This window comes from Puma concolor, chromosome A1, assembly GCF_028749965.1.
Source record: "Puma concolor isolate L17-30 chromosome A1, mPumCon1.1.hap2, whole genome shotgun sequence".
Lineage (NCBI taxonomy): Eukaryota > Metazoa > Chordata > Mammalia > Carnivora > Felidae > Puma > Puma concolor.
Genome location: NC_141667.1, coordinates 112,731,159 through 112,746,939, shown reverse-complemented (window position 1 = coordinate 112,746,939; position 15,781 = coordinate 112,731,159). Strand labels below are relative to the sequence as shown.

Genomic DNA, 15,781 nt, shown 5'->3' with positions numbered 1-15,781 from the left:
CAAAATTCATTTTGTACTAGTGAACATGGCCTACTGTTTCCAGATATGTATGCCTATGTATTAATGTGTTAATTAGTTCTCATGTGTGAAGAATTTTTATTATTAAATCACATATGACCAATATTAATTTTCCAAGTCCAAATCTCCTTTCTTAGATGTTTATTCTCATTCACCAATACCTGTTCAACTCCTCTGTGTAAAACCGTTTGACGAAAACAGCTTCTCCTGTAGAGGTAGAGACATTTTCCTCCCAATCAAATCAGGCAATGAGCCACAAAATCTCAAAAGACCAAAGATAACAATCACCATCCAAAATATAAAACGGGAAAATGTTGCCCAGAGGCACTCACCCACTGGAGTCTGCAGAAGTGATAGCAATCAGTGGTAGAATCTTCAGAGGGAGGCTGGTCGGTCTGGGAATGTTCTCTGATTCACTTTTCAAGTCGGCTTGTTCCAACTGTCTGAAGGCAAGAGGGGGAAGCTGAACATTGCGGCAAGAAAGTCTCCGTACAAGATAGGGTTCCATTCCTCGGAAAGGGTCTTCCTCTTCATTACTGGAATGCAGTGTTTCCTCAGAAGCCTAAGGCAAAAGGTGAAGAAAGTACAGTACTCAATAATGATGGCTTTACACTTTTGGAGAGAGAAATTAAGGGAAATTATATATGAAAAAATATATTTATTTTATTTTATTTTATATATATATTTGTATTTTATTTTGTGTGTGTATATATATATATATATATATATATAACATTTATTTTGTGTGTGTGTGTGTATATATATGTATGTGTGTGTATGTATATATATATATATATAACAATGAAGCAACAATACTAACAGAAATATTTTATGAAAAGATCAGAACTAATAACTGAAATCTAGATTTATTTTCAAAAGAATAAATTTGTTCATCAATATATTTAGATAAGGATCAGTGGTTGCAGTTAACTGATCTCCAATAATATTAGAATTTATTAACTCCGTGCATGAATTCTATAAAATCAAGGGCAAGTCAAAATAGTTTTCTACCTTCTAAAAGATGACTTATAGAAAATTAATATATACATATCTTCACATATGACATAGGTATACATACATGCCTATGAAGAACAAGGGAGAAAATAAGTTATATTCTTTTTCTTTCCATACTTAGGGCCATAGTTATAACAGGTATTTTCACATGTTATGTGTCACTTGGATAAATATTCTATGCAAAGTTTTATAGTAAGATTTTTTTTTAATTTTTTTTTTTCAACGTTTATTTATTTTTGGGACAGAGAGAGACAGAGCATGAACGGGGGAGGGGCAGAGAGAGAGGGAGACACAGAATCGGACACAGGCTCCAGGCTCTGAGCCATCAGCCCAGAGCCCGACGCGGGGCTCGAACTCACGGACCGCGAGATCGTGACTTGGCTGAAGTCGGACGCTTAACCGAGTGCACCACCCAGGCGCCCCTATAGTAAGATTTTTTAAGGGGAATTAAAAAAAGGACATGAAAAGGAAAGCTGAGAGCCCAGCAGATCATAGCTGAATTTTGCAAATTAGATCCTTATTATCCATATGCAGAGGCAAATCAAGCTTAGAATAAAGTAGAAAACTTATTATTTTGATGCTAGTTGGAAAAAATATAATGTTCATGTGCAATTCCCAGTGGTTGGAAAGTCTACTCGAGCAATGTTTATTATATCCATGTATTCAGAATGACAGAATCACCGACTGTTACCAGATAACATCTGGGTTCTAGAGTCTTTGTGTTGCCACATTCTCCTATCATATTCTTAGAGTACTGCTGAATCTCCCTGTGTTTTCTGTTTCTTTATTAGAAACATAATAAAGTATATTGCTCACTACCTGCAATGTGATACACAATCATAAATAGCAGTTTTGTTTCCTTCTGAGTTTTACAGGTAAAGAAACTCTTCCTGGGAATCAAAGTACTTTTCCAAAATTTAGGCTGTCCATTATATGTTAAAAATGGACTTTGGAGGCACCTGGGTGGCTGAGTCAGTGTAGCATGCGACTCTTGATTTTGGCTCAGGTCATGATCTCACTGTTCGTGAGCTCAAGGCCCACAGTGGGCTCTGCACTGACAGCGTGGAGCCTGCTTGGGATTCTTTTTCTCTTCCTTTCTCTCGGTTCCTCCCCCACTTGTGCTCTCTCCCTACCTATCTCTTTCTCTCAAAATAAATAAAAAAACTTAAAAAATGTGTTTTAATAATTGACTTTGAAGATGTGCCTGGGTAGTTCAGTTGGTTAAGCATCCAACTTCGGCTTAGGTCATGATTTCATGGTTTGAGTTCAAGCCCTGCATGGGCAATGTGCTGTCAGCACAGAGCCTACATCAGATCCTCTGTTCCTCTCTCTCTGTGCCCTTCACCAGCTCACTCTGTCTCTCTGTCTCACTCAAAAATAAATAAACATTTTTAAAACTTGACTTTGGAGAGCCCACCCCTAATTTAGAGTTTCTGTTGCACTTCTTATTGTACTAATACCTTTAGATAAGTAAGGTCCATTGTCCTTTTGAACACAGAGGATAATGATTTTTACCACTCAAAGTTATTGTCTGGACCAGAGATACGAAGTATTTAAAGCACCAATAACTAGCGCAGTTTGCACTCAACAAAATGGCAGCTAGTATTATTATAATCCAAGCTAATTTCCTTTATATTTTCAGAGCACTATACTGCCTTTGATACTTTATTTATCCATATCATTTCCATATAGAGAATTTGTCTGTTTCTGGTTTAGACCTTGAAAAATGTGAAAAGATAGGCAATAGCGTACTCTGTTCACCCATGGATTTTATTATCTAATTTTATGCGTAAGTAGAATAAAATGAGGGCAACAAGAAGGTCAAGAAAAGGTCTAAGCTAAAATAAAAGTTCATTTGTTTCAAACCTAGATATGAAGATCCAGATTCTGCGAATCTGTGCTTTGAGGACTCTACTTGCTTTGCAGAACAACATTAATAATAATAATAATGGCCTTACAAAGGAGGCAGTCTTGCCATTTCTAACAACACAGATGCACCTTGAAAGCATTATGCTAAGTGAAATATGTCAGAAAAAAACAAATTCTGTATGATCTCACCTGTATGTAGAATCTAAGAGAAAAAAAAAAAAAAAACTCATAGAAAACAGAGGTCAGATTTGTGGTTACCAGAAGCAGGAGTGCAGGGAGGGGAAATTGAATGAAAGCAATCAAAAGGAACAAACTTGCAATTATAAGTAAGTACTAGGGATATAATGTACAATGTGGTGAGTTTAGTTGATATTGCTATATATATATATATACATATATATATATGAAAGTTGTTGAGAGTAAATCCTAAGAGTTCATTATGAGGATTTTTTTTCTTTTCCTTTTAGTATCTATTTGAAATGATGCCTGTTAACTAAACATTGTGGTCATGATTTCACATTTGTAAGTCAAATCACAATGTTGTTAAACTTATATACTTATATACTGTATGTCAATTATAACTCAGCAAAACAGAGAACAAATTTAATAATAACAATGACCAATATTTATTGACTCCTTATTAAATGGTACTGTGTTTTACATATACCAACTCATATAAATTTTATTGAAATTTTCTGAGTTGGGTCGTATTACTCTTCCCATTTTACACATAAAGAAACAGAGACCTATAAAACAGCATACCTTCAGCCATATGATTAGTAGGATAACCCTTCCAGTTTGCCTGGCATTGTAAGTTCCATGTCTGCAGAAACCCCCCAGTCCCAAACTAGGATGGTTGAATACCGTACAAGTCAAGATCCAAAACCAAATCTCTTTCAGTTAAAGGTGCAACTACTAACAACTATGTTTTACTACTTCTAACAAGTATGATATGGCAGGGTGCAGACTACCAGAAAAGAACATATATACTCATCGACCAAAATTTAATAAGCCTCACATTTTCATTAAAATAATAGTAATAGTAACAACAACAACAACAACAACAACAGAACTGAAATCAGGACAGCCTATTAATAATAACCCTTGTTGGGGCGCCTGGGTGGCTCAGTTGGTTAAGCGGCCGACTTCGGCTCAGGTCATGATCTCGCAGTCCGTGAGTTCGAGCCCTGTGTCGGGCTCTGTGCTGACAGCTTGGAGCCTAGAGCCTGTTTCAGATTCTGTGTCTCCCTCTCTCTGACCCTCCCCCATTCATGCTCTGTCTCTCTCTGTCTCAAAAATAAATAAACGTTAAAAAAATTAAAAAAAAAATAATAACCCTTGTTGATTAAATCAGGAGATAGAGTTTCCTGGCCCAACTTTGCCATTAATTACTTTTATGCTGTTCAGAAGTCACTGAAGCTGTCGGGCTTTAATTTCCTTAGACATAAAATTGAGAAGTTGTACAAAATGACCCTTAAGACCACTTTCAGTTTTGAATACTCTGATTTTAGGGGTGCCTGGGTGGCGCAGTCGGTTAAGCGTCCGACTTCAGCCAGGTCACGATCTCACAATCCGTGAGTTCGAGCCCCGCGTCAGGCTCTGGGCTGATGGCTCAGAGCCTGGAGCCTGTTTCCGATTCTGTGTCTCTCTCTGCCCCTCCCCCGTTCATGCTCTGTCTCTCTCTGTCCCAAAAATAAATAAACAAAAAAAAAACAAAAAAAAAAAAGAATACTCTGATTTTAAATCGCCAATGGCAAAATCAATGTTTAGGGAGACGGCGATAACAGAAAACAAAGAGAAAAGGTATACATGTAACATTCTTAGCTTTTACATTGAGAAAGTGGGCCTCTGTGTGTTTGTGAAGTTCTGTGTGTTCATCTAAGGACACAAGTGCAGAATGAACCCACATTCTGGGATTGCTAACAGGTCATAATCTGCCTTACACATTTCTCAAGAAGTTAATGACTGAAGTGTATAGATACCCTTCTTCAGGATGAACACAGAAAAGAACAAAGGATGAGTCTAGCAGAGCTGAACACTGAATGCAACTGGCCAAAGCTAATATATTTTTATAAGTGCTAAACTGCCCACTCTGATAATAGCATTGCTACTGTAAAAACACTTTATATAATCCAGGCTATCTGATTAAAGACTTAATGTTTGTGACATTGTCTTTTAGATAAAACCACCTCAAGAGGTAACCTCTTTTGAGAGAACAACCTATATTAAAAATAAAGTGGTGTTTTTATCTTGACAATAAAAATGATAAAACAGTGTATGTCTGTATCCTAACATTTCCATTCAAAAACAATATGACAAATGGTTTTTTAAAAATTCCAGATCCACGTGCATCAATGATCTTTCAAAAATAAAAAGAACAACTTTATCGGATAGAAGACAGGAGATTAAGTGGCCTTATTCTGGAAAGCAATGTAAAATTGACTACTGGGACAACATATATCTTATTGCTGGAAAATGGCATTTTTGCAAAGGCTGAAGGGATAAGATAGTATTTATAATATCTCTAAGCAATCACTTCTTAAAATGTGGTGCTCAAACCCCCTGCATGAAAATCACAGACAGTGCCTGTTAAACTTCAGATTCCCAGGCCCTGTTCCAGATCTGCATAATGAGAATCTCTATGACTAGGGCCTGGGAGTCTCAATCAGTCTCAAGGATGATTCCTATGCATACTAAAACTTGGAAGCAATAATTTTGCATTTTAGACATAGTCCAATAAGAATGGCAAAGATCCAAGTACAAAGATGTTCACTCCAGCTTATGTATAATAATGAACTGGATGTAATGTAATTGTTGTATTGAAGGATTGGCTTAATAAATTTTGATTTATCATATTATGAAATACTAGGAGGTTGTTAAGGCACAAGCATATGTGATTATGGCTATAACATTGACAAAGAAAAACAGATTACAAAGTGGTATTATTTTTGTAAAACAAGGCTCAAACACAACAATAAAAATTTAACATATAGTATTCATAGAAAAATTATGGACAGATATATCCCAATTTTCTAAAATGGCTTTTTCTGAGTGACAGTATTGGCGGTGATTTTCATATTTTTATTACCACCTCTTATATTTTCCATCAAAAATGTAATATTTAGGGATTAAAAAGTATAGTGAAAGTCTCAGTAATAAAATAATATTTACCTTGTTATTGATTCAACTCAGAAATATCACTTACTTAGCTTTAAGATATACAATATCAAAAGAGAAAAAACACTACAATGTTTGAATGAGTTTAATGCAAACCTGTTAAGTTGTAATAAAATGAAATTCCCTTTGGTAATTAAACAATTTATTTGAAATAGATTTAAAAAATAACTTCGAAATAATTCTTTTCACTGTTAGGACAAATATGTCTCTGAAAGGCATGCCGAAAGAAAACAAGCCCATAATAATTAACACAATAACTGAGTGAACATTAAATATGTTATTATTATCATTTTGTTATTTTCTTCTTTGTTTTCTTCAGCTTCTGTGCAGAGTATTTAATTAATTTCTTTGTTCTCTTTTTCCATCCCAAAGTAGATGGCAAATCAGTTTGCAAAGCCCTAAGAATGGGGACCTACACATAACTGGTGTTAAATAAATTGCTATGATTGCTGATAATCTCATAGTTTTTGATAATTGTTTCATTTGTGTATATAAAAATGAAGTTTTCTAAAGAGAAATTACCATAAAATGTATATACAGTGGCATTGGAGGACAGAATGTTTCTTTCTGGGCACACAGCTACATCACATTTCTAGACTGGGTTGCAGGTAGTTGTAGAGGTATCGATGGTGTTATATGACATGCAACAGTTTACACAAGCCAAGGAAGTGTATGCCACTTTCACATCCAGCCCATAAAAACTGTGAGAATAACCCTTCCTTTGTCTCGCCATCTGTAATCTCTTGCCATATACTGAAGATGGTGGAGACAAAAGATGAAAGTCACGGTTCCTAAATCCCTCTTCACAGGAGAGTCACTTGACAATCAAAAACATTTAATGTGGGCTACATGAGCCACACATAATTTTTCCATCTGGGAAGCCATTAAAATTGGGGGTTTCCTTATTACAGCTAGTGTTATATGTAGAATCACATCTCTATTCTTTGAGTTCAATTTATCTTAATCATGACATCATCCTTTCCTAGTTAAATTCTTGAATTAAGAACTGATGAAGTCTCTACTACCTTCTATGTTTGTGTAGGGAGCTGGAAATACAGTTGAGTGAGACACTTCCGCTCCCTTAAATGCTGACATTCATTTAGGGAGAAAGATAAATAGACAATAGCCAGTAGAATGACAGCTGCACAGAAGTTAGGGTCATTTGGGGATACAGAGGTAGGGTGACACTTTTGCGAGTGAAGGAGGTTTCTAACGCAAGTAGAAAATTCAGACTTTCTGAGGCAAACTGAGCTCTATGATTCTACTTCCCCGAAATGTTTGGTTGGGGGATCCTCTGTCTCTTACATCTTAGCAATGCCCTAAGGTACTCTCTTTCCACAGTCTTTCTCCACATCTGACATACTGCTGGTTGAAAACCTCAGGAGCTTCCTGGGTGAATCTGAAACTGTCCCCACTCACAAAGAGGGCAGGGAGAGAGAAGCGAGAGACACAGGTCCTCCCCAGTTAGTAGGACACAGGCAGACCCAGCCCGGGAAGTTACGGAGGTGGGTGGTGAGCGCTGCCAGCAGCTGCCACAATCTCGAGTTTATGCAGACACCTCACCTGAGCTAGGTCACAGACACCCCGAAGTTGTCAACAGCACATTGCTCCCTCAAGATTGCGCCCTTAAAGTCAGCTCCTGCTGTGGAAAGCATGTGTGGAAGGTACATTCCCAGGACCCATGGGGGTGAGAAGCCTCTGAGTGCCCAGATCCAGCCGGCGGGTCAGCTGGAGGTCACGACCTCCCCATGACCTCCTGGGACACTGCACAGGTGGGGTGGCTGTCATAACCTCTCACACCCTCTTCCACGATGAGCCCTGAGCAGTCATTAAGGGGTTCCCCTCTGAGGGAGGCAGCCTTTTGGTGGCAGCTGTACTGGGGGCAGATCACATAGCAGCAATTTGGCACGTCCAAGAGAAGACACACATTAAGATGATTCCCAAAATAAGTTTTTCTGTCAAGAGTCCCATTATCCAAACCACTGATCTATTAAGTCCTCTAGACTGGGGGTCTGATCACTCAGAGCATTTACTTGTGTCCTCATGTGATTTAATAAAGATGATACATTGGTAGGCCAATCAGATATAAACACAGATTTTGTTTAGATAATGGCACAGGTGCCTCCTTAGTAGGCAGTAATAATGTCCATTCTATTTTGGAGGACAGCTTTCCTCATTAGAGATAGTTCAGTGTTCACAAAAACCAGACCTTGTGACCATCATTTAAGTCATATTTGGTAAATTTAATAAGGGCTTTTATGTGTGTTATATAATGTCTTCTGGGCCAATGGAGAGGACAAAGACAGCAGCCAAATGATCATACAGGTGGAAAACAGAATGTGCCCATCTGGCCTGGAGGAGACAGAGGTTGGCAATTTTTGTTACTGTGGTGTGGATTATCCCCTGTGGCCAGGGAAAACCAGTGTGCAGCAGCCCAACCACTAACGTGGAAGCCACAAAGATTGTGCCATACAACCATTGGGTCTCAATGAGGGATATCCAAAAACACCTTTGCTGCATGATTAGTCAGTGCCAAACCAGTCACTATCCTTTAATGTGACAGAGTAACTACACAGCTTTGGTAATATCCATCCCATATCCCTGAAATAATTGGGTTGGTTCTGTGTAGAGTGCTATTTCTTTTCCCAATGTAGGGGTGCCTAATGTCCCTAAACCGGGGTGAGCCAAATGAACCTATCCCAAATCTGAGTACAGGCATCCATGGCTTTGATGGTGGTGTTTTTAGGACCCTTCCAGTCAAGAGTCTGATAGGCTGTCTATACAGTTTGAATGATTAACAAAAAGAATACCCATGCCCAGTGTTATTGATAATGTGTGCCACAGGCCAGGATTTTGGATCAGTATTAGTAATATCAGATGAATTATAAGTAAGAAACCTAGGTTGCTCTTCCTTAATATACTGCTTTAAGTCCCTTCAATCCCTGTTCTAGAGTGGCTATACCCACCATAATAATCCTAACAAGCTAGAGAGGGGCAGTTGCCCACATACCCAAAAGTTGGGTTGATTCCTTTGCCAGGCATACAAGTGGGCCAATAGAAGAAACGTATTTCCATCAGGTGTCCATCTTGTGACCAGACATCCAAAGAAACAAAATTGCAAGGTTGAAAAGACAGATATTTAGTAGGAAATTGTATGAGAAAATATTCACCTTGTATAAGAATTACATTTGTGTCCTGATCATTAGATGTTAATGTGGCTGCAGCTTCAGGAATTTGAAATGGTTGTGCTTACCCTACATGTAGGCCAGCGGAAGACAGCACTGTTAGGTAAGAAGAAATAGACTAGGAACAGGATGCACCATCCCAGGATTTCCATCTTTTTATTTCTTTAAATGGTATGTGTTCCATTCCCATTATAATGCATTTCAAGAGATTCAGCTTGCAGCAGGACAATGGGGGTACCAGTTGATCTTATGTAGCTCCTCCTCACTCAAAGGTCAGAGCAACTCACCCATCCTTGTAGGATATTCCATTGCAAATTCCAGTAGAATACACCTTTGTCAGGCATGATGAGGGTTGCTGTCCTTAGCAGCACAGAATGTTGATCCTTGTTGAGAGTCAGGGCAATAGCTGTCTCCCACAACTGTCATAAATGTACAGTATTAGGTGTTTTCACAAGGGTCCCCCGTCAGGCAGATGGGGCAATAGACCCTACAGTTGGTAATTCAAATGTTTTAAAGCCTGGGACAGTACTTTAATCCACCCAGACAAAGTGGTTTTACCGATTAGTAATTTAATTTCTGCTTTAATATTCCATTTTCCCTTTATACCAACTGTACTGCTGGGGGTTGAACCTCCATTCAGTATCATGTTCCACATCATCACCTTGGAAAAGTGACCCCTGATAACTGTCTATTCAATGATGGTATCCACTGAGCTTCTCTAATCCCCTAATACTGACATCCTGGTTTGTACAGCAGCAGAGGAAAGCTTGGGTTAGGCTAGACACAGTGTCCATACAACCAACGCATAATGAAAACCTTTTCTTGGAGGAGGAGGCCAATAAAATCACTTCGCGAATCCCTCACTGAATGGGAACTTCTGTGCATGGTTCAACATTCATTGGCAGTTGCCGTAGGCATTATCTAGGACACACAGGACAAGGTGTTAGTGCGTAACTAAGTTGCTGTATTCCAAAGGTAATCTGACATCCTTGGCAAAATGCAATCCCACCCCAGTGATATAGTGGCCGCTCTTTCTATGACTCAATCCGCTATATCTACTAAAGGGTCAGTTGCTGAAGTTTGTACCCTAAGCTAGGGCATCAGCTTCCGGATTGCCAGGGGTTGTCATTGCCTTGAGCCATAAGGTGAAAGACCTTGAATACTACCACAGGCTCTTGTAGAAGAGCCCAAATGTCTTTCCACATAACCTGACCCTAAAAGGGCTTAATCATAATCATCTACTTCTTGGCTTCCCACTGTCCATGCCGTAGGGTTAATCCCTTTATAATAGCCCAACTGCTTGTGCAAAGGGTTAAAGGTTAGGGATCATAAGTGATCACCAGCCAAATCACTATTAGTTTAGCCCACTGGCTGCTGGACTTGTTCCTGTTTTCATCCAGATGGTGTCAGTGTTGGGCTGAATAGTTACTGTAGCCCATGTGGGTGGGTTGTCCATCTTTATATCAGGCATTAGCAGAATTTCCCCCACCCCCTTTTTATTGGCCATCACAAGAATAGGGGTAGAGGCATTTGAAGGATCCACATACTCCACTGGACCTAGGAGCACACATATTTCTAGCAAGAGCGAGCTATCAGTCCAGGTATCATTCTGTTGCAAAAAGTCTTGCCACTTACTCACTGTGGGAGTTTGAACCATGGCAAAGGTGGGTGGATAGGACATATTATCAACCCACCCCTTAAGAAGAAAGGGAGTTCTCACCATGATATACTTTTTCTTCATGAGAGGCTCAACCTAGAGGAGTACTGCATACAATCCTAGGAGCTGTTGCTCTATGGGGCTATTTCCGTTGCCTTCAGAAGTGGGACCAAAATCCAGGGGACACTCTCTCTTCTTGTTGTCTCTGCCACAGTGTCAAACCCACACCTTCTGGAGTCACAGACATATCTAATTCAAATGGTATCTTTGCTTGGGAGATGCCCAGAGCTTTAATCTACTTCACTAGTACTTTTGTATTCTCAAAGGCAGCTTGGTGCTCTGATCGCCAGTAACATATGTGCCCTTTCTTTATCAGGCAGTCTAAGGGACAGAATCATTGTGCCAGGTGAGGAATAAAAGTCCTATGAAATCCACAAAATCCATACAAAATCTTTTTCAGGTTCTTAGGAGTAGGATACACTCATACCTCATTAATCACAGCTTTTGGGACAATGTGCAACTTCCCCAACAACACAATTCCCAAAACTTTACAGCAGTGTCTGGGCCTTAAATTTTCTGTGGGTTCGCTGCTCATCCTCTCCCTTGCAGATGTCCCAGCAAAATCTGCAGAGGTCCTGCAGCAGAGGCAAGTCTTCACATCTTAACACGATATCATCATAAGTGTAAAGAACCCATTTTTCAAATGTGGGGAAGGAGAAAAGAGACAGATCTCAAGCTACCATCCCATGACATATTGTGGCACCACGCAGATAGCTTTGGAAAAACACTTTAAAAGTCCACTGCTGCCTCTGCCATACAGAGATATATTGATCTTATGACTCGGTGGCCAGGAGTATACTGAAAAAAAGAATTTGCTCAGTCGAGTACAGCATGATACACTCCCAGGACTGTGGCCCAAGTATCTAAGATAATGGCAATGTTGGGCATAGCCCCATAGATGAGGGAGTACCACCTTGTCCAATTATGCATAGGTCATGGTCATCTACCATGAGCCATCTGGCTTTTTTATCATCCATACCAGACTGTTGGAAGCACTATGGGCAGGGAATACAATACCCTCTCAATGCAGCTCTTGAATAGTTTGTCCTATTTCCTTATGCCACCCACTCAATTTATATTGTTGTTACCACTCTTCACAGGGTTGACTGGTTCTTCGTTGCTGTTTCCCTTCAGCACAGGTTTCATTATTCTAACCCAGAGACATAATTCACCAACAGAGGTTATAGATTTGGCTTTGTAGGATGTTAATAACCAATATGTTCCCTCATATTAGACAGATAAAAATCTCATATTCTTACAGGTGTGAATACCCAATTTACAGTGTCAAAAGGACCTTCCTCACCCTAGCCATTTGTCCCCCATAACCACTGATGGCACTGAGGGGGCAGAAGATTTCTGAGGGTCACCATGTATCAGAGTACACTCAGCTCCAGTATCAACTGGAGCAATCACTTATATTTCTGAAAGACCAGTGAGGAGCTCCATGGGAGGCTCCAATTGTCTCTAATGGCCCTCACCTGGATGTAATATTGGCTTTCATCTTTTATCTGGGCCTTGTGATTCACCTACCATAGATAGGAATGTATCCCTGAGGCCTCTGCTCAAGCAGACAGAGCATCAGGGATGGTAGGTGCAGTCCCAGCAGCATGTGGTTAAACCATATTATTTCTGGATTACGTTTACTGGGACCTTTACAGCAGCCTGAGATAGCCATTTGTGAGTTCCTGTTCCATCTCAGGTCTTTCCAATAACCCGTACTCATTCTCAAAATTTGTCAGTTTTCCCCAGATCAGCAATAGATCATCTGACATCATAAATGTCACGTCTCATGATTAGGCTCAGACTAAGTATCAGCATCTCATACTAGGTGCCTAGAGTATCTTAGCTTTCATTCCTGCAGTGAATATGCACCAATAAAAGCCTTCAAAGACAAGGACACAGATGGCCTGTCTCATTCCCAACTCCTTCCTAACAATTTATTTTATCTTCTCTATAGATTTCTAATGTTTCGTGTGACCAGGGAGAGCCCCATCATTGGGTCAAGAATGCCTGTAGACAAGAACAATTATATCTGTAAGGAAGTGAGTTCCTTAAACACCCCAAACACCAGGAAGGAGCCACTGCTGGAGTAAAGGGTATATGATGATGTTGCTCATTTTCTCTGCCTCCTGCTTAGTCAGAGAACTCCAGAAGCTATCCCCTGCACACCCTCCCCCCAGTCTCATAGCCCTACAAACCATGCCTGGATACTTCCCCTGGCCTTTTGCTGAAACTTGGCAGCTCTATCAATAAGCTCAGTGGGCATGCTCTCTCATCATGAATGTTTCCTGAACTAAGGGTTGCCCTGCTAGCTGGAGTTGTAGCTAGGGTTGTTGCTGTTCTTAGTATTAGGGGTCAGACACATGGGGTTTTCGGTCGGTTTCATTGTCACTTGCCACAACATCCTCCTCCTTGCTCCTCTCACTTTTCTATTAATTCCATCTTTTAGCATCCTAACCAGGTTTTGTCACAAGTGCTAAGACCTTAATTCTAAGCAGCTTGTGCCCCACCTCGGTTTTGCAAAATGGAACCTCAAGGACTCCAACTTATCATCCTGCTCTCCCACCTTGTCCTCCAGCCCCAAAGCTAGCAGAGTAGTACACACCTGAATGTCCTTCTCTTACCTCAGCAATTCTTCTGACTTGCTAACAGGAGCTTCAGCCCCTAATTGGGATCAGTGACCAAATGAACTATCCACCATAGGGACTGGACCACTGTGGCACCCAGTCATTTCCCTTCACTGATGCAGAGCACTATGCATGAGTCCTCAAACAAGTATGCCAAACCATAGAGCATTTTTAGGGTATTCCCATATTCATGTGGTAGCCCACAAACATCTAAATATGGGCCAGTTCTCCCCAAAAAAAGATTGATGACCAACTTAAGATTTCCCCTATAGATGCCTCCTTCCTAAGACCCATTTATTGAGTCTTCTGGCTGCTTTGCTAACTATTGCTTCAAAACCTCAGGAGCTTCCTGGGTGAAACTTGAAACTGTCCCTTGTACACAGAGAGTAAGGAAAGACCAAAGAGTCTACTCCAGATTGGCAAATGGAAGGTTTAATAAGCAAGGGAACTTACATAAAAGTCTTGTCTTGGGTGGCTGCAAAAAAAGTAGATCTCTTTATCCAGCCACAAGAATCTTAAAAGTTTATAAAGAGGTCTTAGCTGGGTTCAGTCACAACTGAGAGTCTTAAGAACACATTGTTCCCTCAGTGTTATGTCCTTGAAAATACCTTCCACTGTGGGAATGGTGGGCAGAACATACATTCTATGGACAGGGGCATGGAGGAGAAACCTCCAACTGCCTAGATCTGACTTGCGGGTCAATTGATGGTCATTTTCTCTGTCAGTGACCTCCTCCTCATCATGTTTAAAGTATTACCCAAGACTATGAAAACAAATAACTCAACCTTTTATTACCTTAAGTCAGACATCAGTCTGCCAACTATAGTGAAATGATTTATGTGTCTAGTCCCTTCATTAGCTTGGACACATCTGGAAGGACAGGAATGCCTCCAGCATGCAGCCAGTGCCTGGGATAAAACATATGCTAAATAAACCTTGTTGGAAGAATCAGTGAAGAAAATAGATAAACCTGACTCTATTCCTTCAACTTCAAGAAAGTAGGAAATGAGGGGAACATCTGGGTGGCTCAGCCAGTTGAGCATCTGACTTCAGCTCAGGTCATGATCTCACAGTTTATGGGCTTGAACCCTGCATCAGGTTCTGTGCTGACAGCTCAAAGTCTGGAGCCTGCTTCAGATTCTGTGTCTCCCTCTCTCTCTGCCCTCTCCTTGCTCATGCTCTGTCTCTCTCACTCTCAAAGATAAACATTTAAAAAGAAGAAAGTAGGAAATGAGAAAACAGCATTAGACATTGGTATTAATAGTATTGTGTTTATAGGTATTCATATAAGTTAGGTTAACAACTGTTACCTTTTGCAATGTAAGAAACATATTCACATGTTGGAGGGGCTCCTGGGTGGCTTAGTCAGTTAAGCATCTGACCAGCTCAGGTCATGATCTCGCAGTCTGTGATTTTGAGCCCCATGTTGGGTTCTGTGCTGACAGCTAAGAGCCTGGAACCTGCTTTGAATTCTGTGCCTCCCTCTTTCTCCCTGTTCACGCTCTGTTCACACTCTGTCACTCTCTCTCTCTCTCAAAAATAAACATTAAAAAAAAGAAACATATTCACATGTTGTGAGGATTTAGGACACAGATATCTTTGAGTACCTCTATTCTATCTCTATCATATATGTTCTCTTGTCCTTCCTTTTGGGGCAAATTTTGAATTATGAAAGGAGAGGCAGGAATGACTGTGATGGCTGGGATTTCTCCCTTCACTTCTTTCCCTATCTAATGAAGTCATTTATCATCCCCATTTTGTTAATTCAAGGACTCCCAAACTTTATGACTTCTGCTATAACAGAAATTTGACATCTATTTAACATTCACTTTTCAGTGACACTTTGTATCACTCCTTAATGTGGCTGCTTTGTCCTCCCTTAAGACTATACCTCCATGCTCCTCCTGGGACTACTATAGTTCCCCTACTCTGAACTGTGTGGTTCAGCTAGGGTTACCAATCTAAATCCTCCCACACCATAGTTATAAGCATGCACTTGTGACCCAAGGAGGGAGAAACAGAACCCTTTTGGAGATTCATATATTGCTGAACTGGAGGCATGGAAACCTATTCCTAACCATTGATGGTGAAAGGCAAAATGAACTCTGGAAGAATCTGTGTCATGTCTCCCAACCATTAGAAGAAATTGGCCTGTGATAGGATAGAATGAAGCT

At 40.1% G+C, this 15,781-nt stretch overlaps 1 protein-coding gene across 5 annotated transcripts in view; it reads right to left on the bottom strand.

The window, feature by feature from the left end:
- Positions 1 to 15,781, bottom strand: part of PDE4D (phosphodiesterase 4D) — a 1,391,688-nt gene that overhangs the window by 948,024 nt on the left and 427,883 nt on the right. For all 5 annotated transcript variants that reach the window (XM_086700391.1, XM_086700383.1, XM_086700378.1 and 2 more), the window contains exon 3: positions 351 to 580. In XM_086700391.1, the coding sequence (XP_086556517.1) occupies positions 351 to 580 (230 nt within the window). The remainder of the gene's footprint in view (positions 1 to 350; positions 581 to 15,781) is intronic.